The sequence below is a fragment of the Saccostrea cucullata genome, unplaced genomic scaffold, assembly GCF_032062105.1.
Source record: "Saccostrea cucullata isolate Sc308-1 unplaced genomic scaffold, CSIRO_AGI_Scuc_v1 ctg2744, whole genome shotgun sequence".
NCBI lineage: Eukaryota > Metazoa > Mollusca > Bivalvia > Ostreida > Ostreidae > Saccostrea > Saccostrea cuccullata.
In genome coordinates this window covers 51,904-76,615 of record NW_026923407.1, presented here as the reverse complement: position 1 = coordinate 76,615, position 24,712 = coordinate 51,904, and the positions used below count along the sequence as shown (strand labels likewise).

The window sequence follows — 24,712 nt, the reverse complement described above, 5'->3', positions numbered from 1 at the left end:
TCTGAAGGACCGGTTCCGGTATTTTTTTTTTTTAATAAATAATATAAATATTAAATACAAGAGGCCCAGGGGCCACAGCGCTCACCTGAGAACATCGGCTAGGAAAAGCACTTATCAAATCAGACCTGAAAGTTTACTGAGGTAAAAGGGGGGGGTTGAATTTTAACCCCCCAGGGGGTCATACTTTGAACAAACTAGAATCTTCACTACCTGAGGATGATTCCATATAAATATCACTAATCATGGCTTTGAAGTTTGAAAAGAAGATTTTAAAAGATTTCCCTATATATTCCTATATGTAAAACTTTGGTCGGCCATTTTGGCCCCACCCTAGCCCTGGGGGTCATGATTTGAACAAACTTGAATCTACACTTCCTGAAGATAATTTCACATGAGTTTAATCTTTCCTGGTCCAGTGGTTCTTGAGAAGAAGATTTTAAAGATTTTTCCTATATATTCCTATGTAAAACTTTGGTCGGCCATTTTGGCCCCACCCTACCCCCGGGGGTCATGATTTGAACAAACTTGAATTTACACTACCTGAGGATGATACCGCATGAGTTTCAACTTTCCTGGCACAGTGGTTCTTGAGAAGATTTTTAAAGATTTTTCATATATTTTCCTATGTAAAACTTTGGTCGGCCAGTTTGGCCCCACCCTACCCCCGGGGGTCATGATTTGAACAAACTTGAATCTACACTACCTGAGGATGGTACCACATGAGTTTTAACTTTCCTGACTCAGTGGTTCTTGAGAAGAAGATTTTTAAAACATACCATCAAATTTTCACTTTTTCTAAATTATCTCCCCTTGAATAAGGACGTGGCCCTTCAATTGAATAAATTTGAATTCCCTTCACCTAATGATACTTTGTGCCAAGTTTGGTTGAAATTGGCCCAGTGGTTCTTAAGAAGAAGTCAAAAATGAAAAAAGTTAACGACAACGACGACGACAACAACGACAACAACGACAGACAATGGACAAATTTTGATCAGAAAAGCTCACTTGAGCCTTCGGCTCAGGTGAGCTAATAATCATTAAATATTGTAATATTAAGTGCTCTTATTTCAATGCATATTTTTTCTGTCTTCTTTATTCTATTGAATTCTGTTTATTTTGCTCTTGACGTAACAGTATAAATGATGTAACAATTAAGATGACGTCATAATAACTGATGTCGTGATATAGAAACAAAATCAGAATAAACACAATGGGTTGCTTCCATAGTAAAGTTGCGCCTTTTCCAACTCCTTTTCGCACCAAAAAACAGCAAAAGAGGTTTTAAAAGATTCTGAAGAAGAAGGGAATCAAAGCCAAAGTGAGCGGGGGAGGGGTTGCCTTTCATATTCCAGTAATTGGTGGAGGAGAGCTGATGTGGACAAACGTATTGTTTCTGAACAAAAGACTCCAGAGAAAAGAGAATGAGGATGAAGCTGCTTTAAAACGTAAGAACAATGTAGAAGTATCTGTAATTTGCCACCACATTTAGGGTCTAAGAGTTAAGGAAAGCCTATAGTTTCTTTAATTAGTTAAATGTATAAATAATGGATAAATACTTATTTTGTGTTCCAAAATGATTCTTTTTCAGGTAAAAGGGAGCTTGCAATGATAGAGAAGCAAGAGAGAGCCAGAGAACGAAGGGAGGAAATAGAGAGGAGGAGGAAGGAAAAGTTGAGGAGACAATCGCTACATCGCCAGACCAATTATAAACTGTTTTAGCTGCTGGATATTTTACAGTGATTTGGGATTGAATGAACAGAATGTCTCTTTTTTATTGTTTTAATAAAATTATTTTTTTTACTCCTTAAACAGAATGTTTGTTCTTTTTTGTTTGGAAGGATTGATTGTAAGTTGTTTAATGTTCACCTCGAAAATTTTTAAATTCACTCATCAAGCAGGGAGAAACCACCACCTGCCGGCAGAGAGCTACAAATTTTGCCCTATACTAGGCACTAAGGGTCATTAAGCAGTGAGGGATCTTTTTCGTGCTAGCACCTACTGCGACACGGGACCTCGGTTTATACGGTCTCATCAGAAGGATCGGTCTTCACGTCCCACAGTGGGATTCGATCCCGCGACGTAAAGATCAACTCCTTACTCCGCGAGCAGAAGCTCTATCTACTGCGCCACTGGCCAGACGGCGAAATTTCGAATCACATCTACAGGACATGTCCTGACTCAGTCTAAATATAATTGTGTTACTGTGAAGAAGGTACATGTAAGATGGATTCAGAGAACTAAAAGAATCATTTTGACTCTGACATGGCCGCGCAAGATTAATGACATTCAAAATTCTGAAACCTTAGTCCACTGAACATCAAAAAGGAAAATTAACCAGGTTTTTATAGAAAATAAAAATGTTTTTTTTTTATCAACTATACACCTCATTATCCATAAGATTAACATGAAATATGTTGCGATATAAGGAAAAACAAAATGATAAAAAAAAAACCAGAAAAATTTCCTTTTACAAGTCTTAGGAGAAAAAAAAAGAATTATCTACTTTTCTAAACCTGTAACAAGATAAAACGTCTCCTCCATAAAATAAATGTTTGTATCATCTTTCCTTAAACAATACGAATCAAGAGCATCCGGCGTAAACACGGACCTTTAAAACACCAGAGGTGAGATCAGGTGCAATTGAGGAGTGAGCATCTCCTGCCAACCGGTCACAACCCTGTGTGCTCCTTGTCATGATCGGGAAATAACACGGAAAAATCCGTCAACAATTCAATGTGTAAATACTGACGTCAGTCAGCATTTGACTAAATGATGATTGTATTTTAAACGAGACTGTCGTAATTCTTGTTTCATCAACTTGTTTGTGAATAACTACCTCTTAAAAAAACTTTCATACGTAGAGCATGCTCTTGCGTATCGAACCAGTCATAAATGTACATGTATAATGCTGCATATAAGTAATAGGAGTTAAAAAGTCATCACGTTTATCATAGAGCCTTGTTGTTAGATTACCATTATCGTCTTTTTATAGTAAAATACCTAAATTATAAATAGATGTGTCAGATTCTATGATATCGTATATTTCAAGCTCACCGGGTCATATCATATCGACATAAGAATGGACATAACCATTGATAATTGACGATAAATGACTAAAAACAAGGTAAGTAAAAATAGAAGTTCAATTTTTATTGAAAAAGCAGCTGTCAATAATGTCAAAAAGCGTGGACTTTAATTTATTGTTGGGAATTATCATACATGTATATAAAGTTGTAAAGTCGTAGGTTTTTATATGGTTGATTTTGATAAAATTTTGTGATTTCAAATTTTCCAAAAGTTCCTTGAAATTTTGAGGTATCCACATCTGATTTACACCAAATCTCGAATAAATAGTTGCACATTAATAATAATACTTTTGAAGTTTCTCCATCACTTCTGTTAAAACTGGTATCCTAGTAAGGAGTTAACATTTACTGTTATATCTTAGGTTGTTTGTAAGGATTTTAATGGAATTTCGGAATCCAATAAGATATTATGGTAATTCAAATTCATAAATTGGTTGTTAGGAATATACCGGTATTCAAAATTGACATATCTTTTTAAAAAAAATCTTCTTAGACAGGGAACTATATATATAAGTACAAGTTGTATTGTAAAATTAAATCTCAGTTCCTGTTAAATACAATTTAAAGAATGAGCCTTCATCTTCAGCCTTCATTACATACATGTATGAGGTACATCTCAGTTGATTCGATACGTAAGAGTATGCTCTACGTATGAACATTTTCTAATACGAGGTAAATTATTGACAAACAAATTGCTGAAACAAGAATATCAGCAGTCTCGTTAAAAGTTATCACTTCGTAAGTTGTATGTTCGATTTAATGACTTAGTCAGGAAATACAATTTATCATTATGTCAAATGCTGACTGACGTTTTTCACACTTATTGTTAGGCCATTAGTTACATGTACTGAATTGTCGTCAGATGTTTCTGTTATTTTCGGATCATGACAAGAGTCACACCGCAGGTTTTACCGGTCGGCAGTGGATGCTCACTCCTCCATGCACCTAATCCCACCTCTGATGTTTTGGAGGTCCGTGTTTGCTCTGATCCTGATTTGTATTGTTTAATGTATGTACTTTTGAGCTTAATAAATGTTGAAAAGGAGGTCACTGCAAATGTTTTTTTATTTCTAGAAGTTTTTTAATAAACTTCTTTTCATTTTCAGAAGTTTTTTTTTTCAATAAAAAACTTCTTTAACGGGTCATTTCTAGAAGTTATTAAATAAACTCTTTGTTGAAATAAAAACAAAAAATTATAACTTATAATAACGGGACACATTGGATATACCATTGGAATGTGTGCAGTATTTTTAATGTCTATATGTGGATTTGTACACCTCTTCTAAAACAATTTTTGTTAATAAAAATTTGTAGTTTATTATTAATTTTTGTAAAAATCAACTTCGGAATTTTATATCTTGTCAAAACTCCTGTATACATGTAATCACAATTTTAAAGGAAAAAATTGTAAAGGATCAGTGAAAAGGTATGTAAAATTTACGTGTTTTATTTTTATTGAAACAAGCAGTTATCCATATATGATGTCAAAAACCGTACTTTATAATTTATCATGCTTGAGGAATCTACTGAGAGAAACAATTTTGCTAGAAAAAGGCCCATGACCTTAGTGATAAAAATTGAAAGTCATGTCATTGTCATAAATAAAAAAAAATGAATCATAAATCTGTCCTGGTGGACACAATTTTGTTTTATTCATTTTTTTTTTCTTTAAGGAAAACCTTAGTTTAAAATTTGCTTCTAAACATTTAATTTTTGAAGGTTATTATTCTAATCTATAAAGCTATAAAAAATTAAACTCCAATTAATATGAGAGATCAAAATTTCTTGTGTTACTTTAATAATTGAACCTTGAGATGCTATTTCGAATCAATTGTTAGTTTATATCTTAGACCTTAAGTAAAACAACTTAGAAATTTAAGGATCCCACCTCTGATGTTTTAGAGGTCCGTGCTTGTTCTGCTCCTATTTTTTGTATTGTTTTATGGACTCTTGATCTTGAATACTGTTCATTATCTCCATATGTTTCATTTTATGATTTTACTCAAGAATTATAGTTAAGGTCTGGACAAAATGCATTGACAGTCAGTAAGATTACCATACAAAATAAACAAATAACATAACAAATAATAAAATAAATAAATAATTCTGAACTCCATCTCGGGAATACGTAATTATATAAAATCGGGTAAAAAAACCTCATTCCCTTTTATTGAAGAAACACTAAAAATGATAAAACCTGGGAAAAACACTTTCATGCTTTTTAGGTAAAATCTTCAACAACTAATGCGATCTAATATAATTACGATAAAGTCAAAGCATTTACGTTTTCGATTTATTATAAATTATTAATATTTATCGAATATCTTAGAAATCATGTGATATAGTATAATTTCATCAAACTGGGAAGTTCATATTTAATGGGGGCATTTTATGACTCCAGAAACAAAATAGACAAACAAAAACATTACATCTCATTAATAGCTCGATTCGAGGAGAAATATTTCTGTGTGACGTGGATAATTTTGATCTTCAGAGAGAAATTAGATCACATGTTTTTCTCAGACCGCCTCTGTTCTAACGACCGAATCCGACACCAGCCAATCAGCGATCAGCATTTCACAAATTCTTGTCATTTTACAAGAAATCACAAACTAATACAAAAAAAAATCTTCAATGAGACAGTCTGTTGAATAAGACAAATATAATAAAAGGCATCTAATGAAAATCTTAGCGAAAGAAGCAAAGAGAAAAAAAAAACTCGACATTAAGTGAGGCAACATTCATATGGCAGTGCAGACACTAAAAGAAGCATGGAAGGGTTAACCGAGTTTGTGTCAAAATCTTTTGTCAAAGACAATATACCAAAGTTCCCCGAGTCAACCCCTACCTTTCCCTGTAAGGTAGAGGCTGGGTTTGACCCCCCGTCCGAACCCACGGATCTGAGGACACGTAAGAGGAGTGAAAGTCCGGAGCCTAAAACCTCCAAAAACGAGGTACAAGAGGGGACCCCTCCAACCACTAAAGTAGAAACAATAGAGTGTTCCGATGAATCTGACAATGGTACGTAAATATCGCTTTATTTAACATACATTTTTTATGTTTTAAGGGTGTAAGGCCTTTATTTTAAATCCAGTGACATTAATGTAAGTTCATTCAAATTATGTAAATAATGATGCAAATCAAGTACATATATACAAAAATTATCCTTTTATCATGAAAAAACATATTTTCTAAAGCAAATGAACAAAATATTTAGGTACAAGAGAAACAATATATTTTCTAAAGCTGTATTTTCCCTTACGAGTCTTAGATATAATTTTTACAAAAAAGACTCCCAAAATGGTATATGAATAGTATTTTTTTTATTGGTAATTTTGTTGTTTAAATTCAGTAAATATTAGTGTTGAAAGAGGGCAGAAGGAATAGAATAAATGTATCACTAGGATTGGGAATTAAGAAAGTATTTTATATAACAGAAAACACATCATACCAGTTTCTTACTGTCTAAATATTATTATTGGAGTTTTGTGAAGAGACTTACTTTTTACATTCGACAGCTGATTTTTACATTTTAGTAAATGGAGATTGTCTCTGTTTAAATTGTATATGTCAGTCGTCGATTGTAAAAGTAAGTCTCTTCATAAAACTCCATTTGCATGATTCTTTGCAAACTTTGCATGCAGATAAAATCATCATCTACAAATGAAACATATATACACTTTATTCATAAACAACCATGGAAAATGTATTGTCTTTATTAAGTTATCATTCAGGATAACAAATTTATTTTTATACCCAATAGCAATTTCAAGTTCCATGAACGATTGTAAATTATTAATCTTGAGATAATTATCATGCTTAAAATTATAATTAAAATAAAAAAAATGATTCTGTGATATTTACGTGGAAACATATTTTATTAGAGATTGAGAATAAGGAACTATGTCAAGATCCTTAGACAATTTGATTTTAAATGGAAAAAAATGGAGAAACTACAAGTATAAGTTTCAGTTGTAAAAGAATCTTTATAGGCTCAAGAATGATGTACTTTCGTTATTGTTGTTATTGTTACAATGTAAAGGAAAAAAAAAACATCTCAGAAAGAAAATTGAAAAGCAATTTCTGTTAAATCACTTGAATCTCATATTATTTCAGAGAGAGAGAGAGAGAGAGAGAGAGAGAGAGAGAGAGAGAGAGCTTTTCAAAGTTTCGTGATGAGAGTTGTTGAACTTGCATCAATTATTTAATGCCAGTATAACGAGGAAATATGAATTTCATATATACATATACTGCATACTAATGGATTGTATTCTATTCTTTTGTATCATTTAGATACTCAGCAGAGAAAACATAGTTTTCATTGATGTTCTCTCTTTTTTGCATTTTACATGTTTTCAATTTCTCTCTTCTTCTATTTTTTATTTCGAATGTTAAAGTCTTTATTGACATTGATTCAAAATAATTATCGATAAAATCAAATATATCGAAAAAACAATTTTAAATCAAGATTAAAAGTTTATTACAACAAGACAAATCGTGAGCAGAGCAAACGCCTTTAAAAAGCCAGAGCTAAGTGAGATCAGGTGCCATTGGGGAGTGAGCAAACCCTGTCGACCGGTCACATAAAAGGTGGAACATTTATATATATTATATACATATACAAGCAATGTTTATATCTAGTCCACCCTCTACTTTAAAAACAATTTTTTTTTCAGTGATATATTCATTTTATTTAAAAGAATTAGAATACATGTAGGGATACAATTAACCCTCAGCTAGGCACTTTTATTTCATGTAGATCTGTATTACTGGCAACCGTCGAAATCAAAAACATGTACCGGTATTTAAAAAAATGAGAAAATAAAAGAAAAATTAAAGTAAAGACATATACATATTTTATGCAACTTTGCTCAAATGTGTTCAAAAAGGGAACACATTGAAAAAGTTTGGCACAAATTAAAAGTTTAAATCAAGAATGCTCACACTTTGTCTCCATACAATGTATATAATCTTGATGATATATGTAGCACTAATGGAAATATAGCCTCCGACCCCCCCCCCCCCTCCAGCTTGTACTACTTTACAGAGATCCCCCCTACTCAAGGTTGGACGAATTCAAAACTGAGCGAATTGAAAGAACACAGTGTAATATTTTAAACAGAACTGTGACTGGAAGAATTTAGAACTGAGCAATATTGCTTTTAAATGAAAAACGGGTGATTATTACACTAGATAAAAATAACTGTTCATATTATACAAAAGACTGCATTCGATATGAGATGCAGTTTACATGCATACAGACAACAAACCTGTCTTTTTATTATCGTCATTACACAAAACTGTTATTATGATAAATCTCATTAATTTAAATTAGATCCCCAAAAAGACTTTTAAGATTTACATGTTTATTTAAAGGTCGCTCAGTTTGTCTGGTAGATAATATCCATGTGGTTGTCTATTGGATAATTAGCCGTACATTAAGTCAAATGCAGACTGACGTTTTTCATACTAATTGTTAGTCCGTTATTTGTACATTGAATTGGCGACAGATTTTTCCGTTATTTCTAGGGCTGGGTATTGACCCGAGATTTCGTATTGCGATATATTGCGATATTCTTAACTGTATTGCGATATGTATTGCAATATTTTCAATGTCATAAAAATGGCATTTTCTTACTATATTTACTTTAATTTACATGCAGAATGTACATAGCATGATAAGTAACCAACACGAAAAAAAAAATCTTGTTGATTTCATTTAAGTTATGCTCTGAAATGTTCCCAAAAAACAACTTCTGACTTACTGTTTGGCTTAATAACAAACTTTCATAAGTCCATTTTTATATTTGATAACAAAATTCCTTAATCTATGCATATTGCCAATATATCGATATTACAAAATCGTATTGCAATACGATATTTTTTGTCACTGTATTGCAATATATTGAAATATCGATATTATTGCCCAGCCCTAGTTATTTCCCGATCATGACAAGGAGCACAGGGGATGCTCACTCCTCCATGGCACCTGATCCCAACTCTGATGTTTCAGAGGTCCGTGTTTGCTCTGCTCCTATTTTTTTTTATTGTTTTATGGACTTTGATATTCAATACTATTTGTTATCTCCATATCCTTCCATACAAAATCAATGTGACAGTCCTAATAAGTAACCTACATTCAGAAATAACCTTCCTTTTACAATAAAGGTTATCCCGGTCAATCAAATTATACATGTTGTAAAAAATACTTTCATTTCGTATAAATGAATACTAGCAACCATATAGCATATATAATATATTATATGTACATGTAATGCTTTTTACTTTTGTTTTGTTTTATATGAAAGCGTTACTAGTAAAGAAAAAGCATCTGCATGTAAACAAAATATTTATGGTTAGTAACTTCTAATTCTAAGTTCTAATTGTCAGCATAGCTGTTAATTTATATATTCATTGTAATCATCATTGAAAATATGAAAAAAGTTCTTTACGTAGAATTAATATTCTCCCACTAACATGCATGATTGAAAAGAATTAGAAGAAAAGAAACTTATACTTTCAACATAAAGATAATTGAAGATGGCGGATCAAAATTTATTTACATTATTATACACTGTATCAATTTATGGATGACTTATTGTTCCATAAAATTGCAAAAGTATTACTATTCAATTAGTTTGATTTTTCGACATTGTTATTTGAACATTGTAGCATGTTCAAGAAAAACAAGAGGATATTTAATATATTTTGATATTATACTGAATAAATTATATTTTAACCCAAACCAAGGTGATCTAACTTTCTAAGATTGATCTATGCTTAAGCAGTTTTATCTCCAGCACTTATTTGTACATTTCAAAATTAAATTATCATATCTGTGGAAAAAAAAGAAGAGAAAGAGAAAGTGTCGCAAATATGCAGTTCTATGATTACATTTTAAGATAATCATTAAAAAGATCACACAGTGTTTTCAAAAAGTTTGAATACTTTCAAATTTAGATTCTTTGAATGCAAAATCATTCCAATAAGCACTTAAATTACTCTAAAAGCGATATTTACTCCTATTAATGTGAAGCTAAAACTTGGATTCTTATAAAAAAAAAAGGGAAGGCTTTCTAGTCCTTATTCTAAGATACGAGAACTCTAGTATCTTGAAGGTGAAGAGATTATATTATAGGTGTTAGTTTTCAATAAGATCGGTAAACCCCTACCCTTGTAAATTTATTTATTATTTTTTTTTAAAAATACAACATTTCTAAACTTAAAAATGGCTTTTTAAACACCATTTATCCCGCCTTTCAAACCTTGAATATAATATATTCATTTCCAATTTGTTTCATCGTAAATCTTTTTCAGATTTCAAGATTGACGATTTGTTATAGATGTCAATAATTATACTGGATTTCAATCCATATTTATAATTAATTGTAAGGCAAAATTATAACAATGTTTTTTTTGCATTACTGATAGCTACAGTGGACTTTGTTCTGCTAGCAAAAGCTTTCAAATAACTATTAATATTCAAGAAAATTGATTCATTCAAAAATATTTTTAAAACAATACTTTTTCTATAGTTGTTTAACAACTAAATAATTAATTTTCAATACGACACAAAATGTTCAGTATTTATTTTTAGGTAAAATTCTGCTTAATTATACTTCCTGTAAATGATCACATTTTTACAGTTGAAGATTAAAGAAAAACATAATAAATACAATTAAAAAAAGACCATTATTGATAAAGGGTAAATCTCTTATTACCTTATCTTCCTCAAACTTAATAAATTTTTAACAGAGATGAAATGAATTGCAGATTGATGTCGACTTATTTTTGCTATGAAAGAACATTTATGATTAAAGCAAAACGTATTCCCCCATGTATCCCCAAGTTCCAAAGAGAATGCTTAAATATTAATGTATTATTTGTATGTTCTCTCACAACCAATGTTTTGTTATTTATGTTTTAAATTTTGTTCAAGATTTTGTATACAGAACATTAATTACTGAATAATTAAGATTTTCGATTTAAATTACCACGCTGATTATCATTTATAAACTAATTTTATTTCTGTAATCGTGAAACATCCCAGGTGACCACAGATGTATTTAATCTATAACGTAATTGACGACACATTTGAGCTATTTTCACGTACTTGAAGCACCCCGTCCTTAGATCACCGTGCGCTTGATACGAAGAATCTTTGACTAACCATTTCATTTATGAATAATTGATTCCAATATCAGCCGATTGTAACAAATGAGTAATGAAATAAAATATATTCGGTACAAATAAATTTAATGTTACCCTGGGGACAATACCTATTTTACTAGAGACCCCTCTTTTACCAGGAAAGTATTCAACATCAAAGGGAAATAAATCTTCTCGATCTAGTGTTAAATATTTGTAATTTTTATTTTATTTTCTCACAATTAACAAACCATATTTGATACTTATTACTGTTGGCTTCTTAATAATTCGATAAATAAAAAAAATGAAATATCAAATTCGATAAATGATTCAGGAGTTTTGAACATTTTGTTTGATTTTTCTAAGAATATGAACTTAATAAACTGATATTTGTTTTTCTTAGTATACTAAACTTAATTTGGATCAGCAGATAATCAATGAATACTAACCATCTCACATTTTCATCAGTGATAAAGCTTTAAAAAAAATCAAAGAATTCACTTTCTTTTAATCCTTATTAAGAATTTCTTTATTTTGCATGAATGAGGTTGAGAAACATTCAAAGGGATAGTCTAATTAGAAATGAAAGATCCTTCATTTTTCTATTTCCCAGATTTCTTTTGATAAATTCGTTACCTGACTTATAATTAACTTAATTTAAGGTTGAAAGTAGCCATTTAACTTCTGGAAATTTCACTTCATTAATTAGATCAAAGCAGGAAATGAGGACTTAAGACCTATAATTTCCTTTCTATAAACTGCGCTGTATTTTTGATTTGTTAATTTATTTGTCGATAGAGATGGGAAAAAAAGTCCTTATTGTGCTAAGCGTTAACAAACTAGGTTAAAAAAAATCTGATAATGTCTGTATTCTGTTCGAAGTTCATCCAAACATGGCCAATGCAAAACAAATCCTAAATTTCACCTCCCATTTCAGAAATACATGTAGTAATTTAATACCTTTAAACTTTTCCAGATTCACTTATGTCATGGACGTATTGGAATTTGTCTGTGATTTATCTGGGGTGGGGTGGTGGAGTAATTTAGCATGTACCTGATTTTTGAGCAACGCTCTATTTGAAGCGAGACAAATAGAAAAAATGCTTCACAAAATTTAAAAACACTCAAAAGTTTCATATTTAGATATTTTGCTTCAAAAACGATAACTACAACAATGCTTCATGATAAACGTGATGCTTTTAAATTTTCAAGCGTCGACTTCTCATACTTATGCAGCAATACACCCTTATCACCTTCATATGGAATCTATGTCTCTCAATTGATTCGATACGAAAGAGCATGCTCCACGTACAAACAATTTCAAAAACGGGACAAGCTTTTGACAATAGAGCTTATGAAACAAAAAAATTAAGAGTCTAGTTTAAGAACATCATTTAGCAAGTCAAATGTAGACAGATGTTTTTCAAAATGGAACATTTTTAACACACTGTCTATGGCTCTTTTTCCAAAGAGTGCTTCACGGATGTGACCGATCGACAGGGGATGCTTACTCCTCCATGGTACTTGCTCCTACCCTGATGTTTTAGAGGTCCATGTTTGCACTACATCTTTTTTGGTATTTTTTGAATTGATTTTTGAGTTTGAATACTACTTCTGTTTTTCATCTTTATATGGAAGTTATATCTCCTACTCAAAGTTGATCACTTTAGTAAGAATATATAGAAAATTTAAATGCTGTGTTTACTCCTACAAAGACTTTGTTTTTGATCTTAATTTTTTGTCTCTCTGTTTTGCATGTCAAACAGTTTGTTCTACTAGTTTTTCTGGACTTTATTCTAGATACTTCTTGTAAAGGACTGATTTGTGCTATTGAATTTTTTAATGTTATTCACTTGAGTATGAAACTCATTCTGCATTAAGTCCCATAGCGGTAGCATTCAGTTTTGCTTATGCATTGTTCTCAGAATAACTGTTTTTTATACTAGTATACTAGTAAGTAACATGACTAGATACAAGAAATTGCGATTGAAAAAAATTTTCAATCATACTTGCCATGTGATTTTTGTTGTGATCGGGCAAATGAAGAAAAATTCGTCGTCAATGCAGTATGCACACTAAAGACGTTTAAGAATGCAATGCAATCAAGGGAAGGACCAAAAATGTGGCCAAAAAAAGAGCAGTTTTCATTAAAGATTTATGAAGGCTTAATAAAGCTTCAAATTGGAAAAGCCTAGCGTTTTGATGGCCAGAAAACAGGGATGACGGGGAATTTGAAAATACCGCTCGGAGGTAGTCATTCAAATTCTATGAAAGGTAACTCTTTGAAAGTGTTAAAAAGTAGAGGAAGTTGAACAACTAGCTTTAACAGAGAAAAAGTTTGCGAGGTGTTCCACCATACCTCTTAATTTTTTTTTTTAGAATATACAGTACCTCACTCAAAATTCAGTTGCCAGTATCATAAATAACAATAATGAAAGACCCAAAAGGCAAGAAGTTTCACTGGCAATTGAAAATGGTTAGTTGGTGATTTAGAAAGCAAAAAACATCGCTATGATGCTAAACCACTAAGAAACTTTTGCAAAAAGGGCAAACAGAAAACACGGATAGAGGGCTTTAAGAGAAAATATGAACGTTAAAGCACGTTTTATTTTGTAAATTTGCGTTTAACAAATGGAGTGTTAGTGGAGATCTGAGAGTACTCAGAAAGCTAGGTACCTTTAAATGTACTTCCAAATTAGTACATTACTCTTGAAAAGACAATGAAAAAGTCACAATCATAAAAGGTAGAAAGAATATGGACATAACGACTATATTTAAAATGCAAATCGGGACTTGAGACATCAGGTGAAGGATCATGTGCCATGGTGGAGTAAGGACCCACCTGCCGACCGGCCACACTCACCATGTCCTCTTTGTCATGATCGGGAAAAACAAAACGTGGAAAATTCAGTGTGTAAATAATCGCATAAGAATTTATTTATATTAAAAAGAAAGTCAATCAGCATTTTACTCAATGATTACATTGTAATGTATTTGCTGAAAAGATCGTTGTATCGACCAAAAACAAAGCAAAAGTAATGACTTTAAACAAACTGTTTATATTCTTGTTTCCTTGTTTGTCAATATCTTGACCCGTTTTAGACATTTAGACCATGCTCTCTCGTATCACCTGAGAAACATAAACCCTATATGAAGGTGATAAGGGTATATTGCTAGATAAGTAAGAGAAGTTGGCTGTTGAAATGGTTAAATCATCACGTTTATCATAAGAGCTTTGTTGTTAGATTACCATTAACATCTTTTTCTACTTACTTTTATATGAAACAGATGTGTAATACTCTGTGGTATCTTTTATTTCAAGTTTACTGGAATAAATCGAGTTGACATACGAATGGAAGTTACTATTATTAATTAATAAATAATTAATGATATCAAAATGTTGAGTTGAAGGTCACAGCAAGTGTTTTTTTCTTTTCACGTAGACATTTTCATAATAACATATCATAAATTTAGATTCCCTGTGTTTTGATTGGATTCAAGAAAAAGTTTACACATCGATGAATTCTTTTTTCATGACTGTTGTAAAAACAATGAAAACACTTCTAGTTTGTATTTTAAAAAAATGAAAATATAAAAATGAATGAATGAAAAGGAGATAAACAGGACTGACAGACGGGAATATCATGTTTATGTCACTGTCGGATCACGAGTGTGAATATATCGCTGATCATGCTGTCATTTTCTCGACGTTCATCAGTATCAGCTCAGTTGGTATGGTTGTGATAGGGAAATCACTATTGTTTTAATAAAATTCATATGTTTACATCCTACATGTATTGTTCTTAAATCTTTGAACGCCAGAGCAAATCGGTGGTTTTTTCGTTATGACGTTGTTGTTTATGTCAACATGGCCATGGTCAAACACGAATTATTCTGGAGAATACGATATTTGTTGACGTAAACAACTATCAATAAGTTTTTATAAGTTTATTTATTGATTGTTTTGACAAATTTGGTTGGATTTTATCTATATTCATCTTGTATACGTTTCTTTGCGGCATAAAGTATTCCTACGCCGTACAAAATAAAATACACATAATTTTATAATTTTTGGAATTATTTGAACGTTCTTTTTTCAGAATTTATCGATGTGTAAACTCTTGTTTAAACAAACTCAAAATGTGTTTTATTAGGAAGCACTTTTATTCATTTTAAAAATGGCCAATGACAAGTTCAGTTTATCCTATAATAAATTGTACTTTTTTATGAATACAAAAAATTGGGGCATTTTGGTAACCATTGGAATTTCAACAGATTGTTGGAAGACCCGATCTCCAAAACTACATAGATAATTGTCACTTTTCTTTTGAGTGTCAACTCCGGAGTATTTGTTTGTACAATGAAAATGCGTTTTAGCAGAAAAATTTTGAAAATGGCCAATGACAAGTACAGTATACCATTTTTATTGAAGAAGCATCTGTCTATGATATGGAAAATGCCTGAACAAAACTCAATCAATTTCTAACTATCTACAAACAAACAACATGAAAAAATGTGAAGAAAACATTTGCAAGGTTAATTCAAACATGAATAATACTACCTTAGTATAGCAAAAATAAGATACATTTATCTTTATATTAATCTTTCATAAAAAAAAAAACGTTTTGCTTATTTTCAGTCTGACTAATTTTGAACACAAAAGACACTTGTCACTCGTTGTAACAGAAATTAAGAAACTGTTCTCTTTATCAGCTATACCTCGTAACAAAGACTGCTTGCATCCAAGAACAAAATTCCCTCTTGGCAAATTACGGTTCCGGAAGATAATTTTTTAAGTATAGGATATTAACATGGTCTGAAAGGGGGAAAAGACGGACATTTTTGGGATTGGATTATACTCTAAGAATCATTGGTAATTTAAGACGGAACACCCGCTAATTTTCACAACTAAATGAAGTCTTTAAGGTTCATGCCGCGACAATTCTTTCTGTACAATTACAAAATGAAAGATTGTTCATATGACTTTACCGGACAAACGTATTCCAGTTGTGGATTTCTCTCTAATCAACACCGGATCTATTGGTTTAACATATCAATGTCCTCTTTAAATCAAAGGATTTTAATTGAATAATAATTATGTTATAAATTATTAATTTTTTGTAAAGAATTATTACTGAAATCAGCAAATGTATTAATTCAGAAATTTATCCTTAATTACATGATGCTTGGAAAATCAGTTGCTGTTGATTGAAGAATTTCAATACCATACAATCTTGTTTTTTTTTAATCAGCATCTTCTTTGAATTAATGTATATTTATTTAGTAGAATTATGACGTAACGATGTTTGGAAGTGCTTGCGAACTGTGTAAATGTATCATTATCTGCATATGAAAATTCACTTACATAATGAATAATAAATACGTAGATTGAATTATTCATATATTTGAATGCTTTACTGTTTTTTTTGAATATAAATGACATGAACGCTTTATTTTAATTAATAGACATGTATTTATTTCAAAGTAGAATCTGTGATACGTATTTTCAATAAATATAATAAAAAGAGTTGTCTTTTGTACAAGGAGATTGTTAATTAACTAAATTTTCTATAGATAAATATAATTAATATATAAATAAAAAAGTTTTGCACTACATGCACCATGTGTAAACACACGATATTAAAAATAAAAGACATCTTTTATAACAAAAGATAAACATATCTTATAACAAAAGACTCCTCCATTTCAGAATCCGCCGTCAATGAGAGGAACAGCGTATCAGAGGAAGGGAAGGATCACCCAAAACTGAAGCAGAGACGGAGCCGGACAAACTTCACGTTAGAACAGCTGAACGAGCTGGAGAGGTTGTTTGACGAGACGCACTACCCTGACGCCTTCATGAGAGAGGAACTCAGTCAAAGACTGGGATTGTCGGAAGCCAGAGTCCAAGTAAGGAATATAATAATAAAACATTTGAACAATTTGGGAATTTTTCACTCATTAAATATGTAAAACATTGGAACAATTTGGGAGGTTTTAGTAAGTATGTAAAAAGTAAAGATAACGTCTCAAATTTCCATAAACAATACAAATATTTGAAAAGGGAATAAAACACGGACTCCTCGATGTACCAGAGGCGGGATCAGGTGCCTTGGAGGAGACAGCTTCCTCTGTGGACGGGTCAATCCCGCCGTGAGAAGTATGTATTAATCAGGTGGACGGAACTATCCGTAGCCAATTCAGTATAAAAAACCACAGCAAGAATGATTAATTAATGCTCACTATTTTTAAGGGGGATTAAAATGTAATGCATTAAAATATTTTACAGACTTTGTCTAGAATTAAATCTTATACATGTATATAAATCAGCAAATCTTTAAAGAAAAAATTAGAAATAAACTTTTATTCAGATGCACGGATATATATGTAAGATTTGTAGCAATATTTAGCACAAAGAAACTGAACTTGAAAAAAGACGAAGTTTCTGTTACTATGGAATCTAACCGTAACTATGGTTTCATCTGTTTGGATGTATTATCTTCTACATTTTCATTGGAGTGATAAAGTTAGCATGCAGATTCCCAAGAGAAATCCTAAATCTCAGCATTCCTAATTGAATAACATAACTTTGAACGTGTCACCCCTATACGGACGAAGCATGCCTATATAATTGACATTTGAAGATATTAGATAAAGAAAGTTTAATTAAACAAATTAGAACTTAGATTGATCACTCTAGTGAAATTTAGTTTTATTCTATCTATTCAGAAGGAGGATTATTGACATAAATTCCTTAACTGACGAAATCTAACATGCGCATGTGAGAAAATCTGTCATGAGGACAGGGGCAAGAGAAAATGTAAAATACAATACTGCAAACTGTATCCTGTCATTTTACGACAGTATTACAAATATTTCAAATATCATTATTAAAATGTAAGACGTACAAAATAACTTATATAATATTAATGTTAGCCAAAATATGTCATTCAAATTTATTTCACAGTTTATAACAGGCCTGTAGGAATTTTGACAAGGGAAGAAAAGTTATTTGGAACTATTATAGAACGTAGAAATGAAAATGTTGCATTTCTATCCGAGTAAAAGTATAACATACATTCCATTCTGTCGTTTTGAAAATCAAAATAGGAACAGACTACAACAATTGTTTTAAAAATATTTTTAATTTTCCAACAAAACCCAGTGAACGATTACATACCAAGTATTTCTCAAGTTTATAATGAAACAAACAGTAACCTATCATTGACATTTTTTCCTTTTCCGTAAACTTGTAATGAAAAATAGAGGATAGTCTTTTACTTTTTCCATGTATGTCAGAATATTAATAAGTACAAAGTACTAGTATTCATTTATTAATTGTAAGATAGAACTTCCGGATTTTTTTTAAATCTGTTAAAAGTACATACAAGACATTAGAAGTAAATAATTATTAGGAAACATATCCCATTCATTTATACAGACCTAATTTCATTTTATATAACGTATCTTATAAATTAATTATACAACTGTTAGACAGAGGATACATTTTCCAAGGATAAAATATTATGCAACTCTTCATGCTAAATTAAATTACTTAGTAAAAACAAGCTGTGATTTAAAATATCGAAAGTAATTCAAGTCTCAAATCTATTCCAAAATCCTAAGTTGTTCCTACGGGACTTCACTAGAAGATGAAGTGAAAAAGTGCCCGTCGAAACTGACGTTCTAACAGTTTCATCTAATCACTTTAATCAGCTCCATTGTGTTGGGAAATTGTCCTCATATGTTTCAGATAATTTAGGTGGCGAAAAGTCTAAGCATGGCATCACCAACAGGAACAATGGAAAAGCGACGTCAATTTAATTGAATTGACATAATGATTGCTGAGAATGATAGAAAATGTAATATTTTACCAATGAAGAAGGAATTAGAAATCCCCTTTGATTAACAGTAGGCAGAATTTGAGAGATGTTATTGAGATCTATTGATGTCGTTAGCTCATTTAAAGATTTTTTTCTCACTGTAGAATGGAATATTCTTTGGAACGTCTTGATTTTGTCTTACTAATTTTCTTAACTTAAAGCTGAACACGACTTGTAAATAGACACATGCCATATTAGTTTTCCCTTTTCCTTACCCAGCCCAAGGGTATATAAACTCTTCTTCACATTTATTCCAAATGATTGCATTTTACCTTTTTATGATGTATGGAGTACATGTATATCTTATATTTTCAATTTATTTCATTGAACGTGCATTATGTTTTTTTTCCCAATATAAAGCTTTGACCTTCGCAATTGATATCCGAAATCTTGGGTAACTTTATTTCCTGACGTGCAGGTGACATTTTGTCGCACCGGAGTATACGCAATGACAATGAAGGAGAATTCAGTTCAGATAAATGTCATCTTGTAAATTTTGTATCTACTACCAATCGGTGTACTTAAAATTTATAACATGACATAAAGTCCTTGAAGCAAAATACTTATATGAAGCAATTGAAGATGACGAACAGTATTTGAGCTCAAAAGTCCATAAAACAATATAAATAGGAGCAGAACAAACACAAACCTCCAAAACATCAGAGGTGGGAAACATATATACAAAAATACACATGTACAGTGAACAAAGATGGGGCTTACTACATGTAGTATACAGTGACATGATGAGGACAGCCCTAGCTTTACTCCATTCCTGAGGAGGAAATTCTTCAAAATCATATGTCAGTTTGGATATTTAAAATATTCCCAATAACCAGAATAAATTTGATTCACCATATCTATATTGGATTCCACCACTTCATAAAAATCCCTACTAAGATACATAGCGGGTTCTAGTAAATGTTTTACCAAGCCTCTTCTTTTCTCCTCACTATAAACAGTAGTGAAGGAGAAGCTTTACGGGTACTTTGCGAAAAATTTATTTGAGAAGTTGTGTAAATCAGATGTGGATACTTAAAAATTCCAAGGAACTTTGGGATAATTCGAAATCACAAAATTTTACCCAAATCAACAGCATAAAAATTTACGACTTTTCAATACAACTACCGGTATTCTCCACGATAATTAATGTTCATGCTTTCTGTACATCATTGACAAAGAAGTAGCTGAAACAAGAATATCAGTATTCTCGTTTAAAGTCATCGTTTTGTAAGTTCTATGGTCAATACAATGACCTTTTCAGCGTTAAACACAATTTATCATTCAAGTCGAATGCAGACTGACGTTTTTGTACTAACTGTTTGGCCATTATATATACACTGTCGACGGATTTTCTCGTTATCTTCCGAATGAGCACACGTCGGGTGTGACCGGTCGACCGGGGATGCTCGCTTCCCCATGGTAACTGACCCACATCTGATGGTTTTGGAGGACCGTTTTTTGCTCTGCTTCTATTTTGTATTGTTAAATGGGCTTTTGAGGTTTAATACTGTTCGTTATCTCAATATATTTCATTTCTTCTAAATTTTACTGTATATTTACCTGATGTGTGCAAAGTTTAAAACATGATAACAGTTATCACACCCGGTTAATTCAAAATTTAGAACATAATATTTTTATGATTTGATTTCCATGTTTTAAAAATACATGTTGTAATGTTGTTTAACTATCAGGAAAAGTGATTTGAATTGCAATAAAATGTTGAATTGTGCTAGTCAAGACAGCGAGAATATTGCTTACTCTGTTAATGATACTTAAACTTTTAATTGTCCTAGTCAAGACTAACCCCGTCAATGATTAACATTTAAACTTTTTATTATTATATCGATGTAAACTTATCAGAGAGTAAGCTTTCGAAGCAAGGGTAAGATGATTTGACTTATACACATTGCGGAATGGTGATTGGTCTAATAATGGTGATTTCTAGGGAAATATTTAATTCTAACAATCTAATTTTACATACTAGGGAAAAATTAGTAGATGTAATGTTAAACATCTGTTAATGCTATCGAGCACGTATAAATACATGTAGTTGGAACAATCGTTAATTCATTTAAAAGCTAAAGTAACAGTCACGATTTCTATTAATTAATGAGTTGAAAGAAATCATGTTTGTTTTTAGGTATGGTTTCAGAACCGGAGAGCAAAGTGCAGAAAACAAGAAAGCCAGATGCAGAAAGGTATGATATTAAAGACAGCAACAATTATTAGAAAGAAATGTCGCCTAAAATTAGAAGCTAATAGACATCACGAAATGCAGAGCTCGCCGATTTGGATTATATTTATTATAGAGCACAAATCACATTAATTGCGAAGATAGTTTCAATAGGGTTTACTTGTGACGGTAATATAATCAATACTAATTTGCTCAGCTTTTCTTGGGCTAATTTGATCAATTTGCCGATTCGCTTTCTTCATTCGTTCAATATGTGATGAATTAGGTGAATAAGGAGGAACTGGGAGTATGACCCGCCAGAGAAATTGACACCTTAGTGAAGTTATCCCCCCGAAAATAGACATATTCCAAGTTGTCCTAATGGGGTATGCACTTCATCAATGTCAATTTTTTGGGAACAAGTCGAAATTCTGGGATTGTACCAATTTGGACGACAATTATCGAATCGAGATTTCATACATAAGTATAACGTATACATGGGTATAATTTTTTTTAAATGAAAATAGTATTAATTTATAATATACTCTTTGCGATAATATCCTTATACGAAATATTAAAGTTAAAATCGGTTTATTTATTTGTGTTTTAACATCTTTTAATAACTTATATTTTCAAAACTCGATGGGGCAAATTTTCCATAAAATGGTAAATTGAAAGTTGATTGTGTTAGTTTCTATTCATTTATTTTAATCTCATAACCATTTTGCAATTATAGTATAGGGAGATTACAAAAATATATATGATAAATAATAATTCAATATAGAACTATATCTATATGATAAATATAAAAATAATAGATAGATTAGGGCATGCGAGAGGAATAAAGAACAAAATTAGTACGGTACAAAGCGGGGAGTACATTCCTGTTAAGTTTGACGAACTTTTAAAATTAATTTCCAAAAGAAATTTGATCAAGGCCGTCCATATTCTAATTTGTTAAGTAAGAAAGCAAGTTTTCTTCGTTCCAAATAATAAAACCTTAATTTTATTTGGAAAAAAAATGAACTTAAAGCCTAGAGTCCGTCGTAATTTTTTTTTTTTTTTTTTTGTGTTTTGAGTTTTAAAATTATTGGATAAATTCTCACAGGGATAACTATTGTATGATTTGTGCACAAATTGACTGAAAATTAGTCACTTTGTTACCCTTTTGTTATTATTTTTGCATCATTTTTCCCTCAGAATTTTGATATGAAAACCTTTCATAGCATTTCCGCAACCTATCTCAGGCTTTTGATAAGGACAAGTAAAATAGAAATACCATTTTCTCTACATTCTGTCAGAAGATGTTTTTAAAAATAGCGATATTGTTCAATAAAACAAATAAATATACGGTACATTTATATATATTTACAAATTTGCGACGATGTAATCTAATTGGAAACACAATTTCCTTCCAAAATAATGATAATCATTTACTGTCTGACAACTCTTGATTACTTTTCATTGTTAATATAAAATTGAGATTGATGAAAAATCTCGAAATGTCGAGAAAATACAATTAATAGTTAAGATATATTTTCTAGGATGATCCAAAAAAATCAAGCAAACGAGTTAATTTTCGAAACTGAATTATTTTGCAGATAGGAGATTCTTGATATATGATGGTTCTGAAAATTAGCTCTATAATTTATTTCATTGGTTCTCCCAATGAACAAATAATAAGTGGGGAACCCAGGCTTATTGACAATGGAAACCGGTATTACAAATTTGAATGCTGCTCACGATGATAAATTGACGTCAACAAATATTTAACTATTGCGGCAAACATGTTCTAACGAAACCCCAAATCTTTCTCTTTCAAAAAATCACGTGACCTCTGAACTGTCTGCGAAAGGCTGTCGATTGGAAGTTTCGCTGTCGTCTGCGCTAGACTTATTAGAGGCAACTGAAAAGAAGTGGGTGCAAATTAGTCAAACATAAAAAAGATAGCCAGCTCGAAGATTAACGTATTTGAGTTCATTAGGAATATTCCGTCAGTTTCTGTGGCTAATAATTCTAGTCAGATTCTCGCATATTTAGAGTAAACATTTTCCGCAATAGCCAATTATTGGCCCAATGCCTCGCCAGATTATGATAAATTGCGAAACCAATTCATTATTTGATATACGTTGTTGAAACATGAACTTCTGGGCATAATATCAAAGGGTTATCCTTTGGGTCATGGAAAAGTTGCAGATAACTCTTAATTTCTTCGACTATTCGGTACAATTTAACAAAACATAATACTGAGTAAGTAAAGGAAAATGTTAAATCTATTATTAACTCACCTGAGTTGAAAGCTCAAGCACAATTTGTCTGACCTGCCTCTTTCGGTCTGTCCGTCTCATATTTTTTATGTCTTTACAAGAATCAATTAAATTGGAAAGTTTCAACAAAACCTGCTACAAAACAACCCTTGGTAAATGGGATTCAAATAATATAAGGCAATATAATTTAATAAGTATAAGTGAAAAATAAGAATCAATGAAACATAAATATCAGTGAAAAATTGACATGGCATCCTTTAAAGTTAACAGGCATTTTCCTTCTTTGTTTACAGCTGGGTTACTGATTCAAGCACAAGGAACGCCATTAGACGCCTGCAGAATGACGCCATACGTAACCATGCCTCCGATGCGTGAACCGATCGAGCGCTTACCGCCCATATCGCCCTTCCTCCCCTACTACCCGATCCCCACCCCCGGGAGTCACGCCCCTCAGGCCCTCCACCCCTTACTTCTGTATCACCACCACTATGCTGCGGCCTTGAACTACGACAGAAAGTCAAACGACTCCTTGCATGACACCAACTTATTCATAAATGCAGATAATTTCGAAATTCTATACTTACATTGTGTATATGAGGTCAAGAATTCCAGCATTGCGGATCTTAGAATGAAAGCGAGACAGCACCTAGCTTCACTGGGAATCTGAAAAAGTAAACATTGTTGGATTTTATAATTCGACAGTATTTTGAATGATATCATAGATATTTTATCTCTTCTAAGTCGCAAACTTTTGAAGTTTTTATAAACTTGTCTTTGTTGAATATATTCAGTCTTTCAGAGTATTCGAGATATCAGTGGTAAAAAAAGTAGTTGGGACTTCAAATTCACATCGATATCCATTTATCTATGGTATTCGAGATATCAGGTTTCGAGATACCGAAGTTCAACTGTAACTTTTTAAAAAGTTTATGTACTATTCTTCACTCTATTTAATATATTATTTTACAATTAATTACAATTGTTGCTGTACATATATAAGATAAATGTGAATATGACAATTGAATCGGTCTTAATGTGTTTAATATTAGATGAGGAATTTGGATGCTCTGTTTTTCCATTTTCTTAAATGAGCGAGGCATGTTGTTTTTAGAACTACAAATCTAGTGTGAATGTTATAACCATTATGTGAAGTAC

At 31.5% G+C, this 24,712-nt stretch overlaps 1 protein-coding gene across 1 annotated transcript; it reads left to right on the top strand.

The window, feature by feature from the left end:
* The first annotated feature begins 5,814 nt into the window (after positions 1–5,814).
* Positions 5,815–24,494, top strand: LOC134263923 (short stature homeobox protein 2-like). Its single transcript, XM_062746276.1, has 4 exons — positions 5,815–6,107; positions 16,945–17,144; positions 21,258–21,315; positions 23,851–24,494. Exons 1-4 carry the CDS (start codon positions 5,858–5,860, stop codon positions 24,222–24,224), a joined length of 882 nt encoding a protein of 293 aa, XP_062602260.1. The 5' UTR covers positions 5,815–5,857; the 3' UTR covers positions 24,225–24,494.
* The last annotated feature ends 218 nt before the right edge of the window (positions 24,495–24,712 follow it).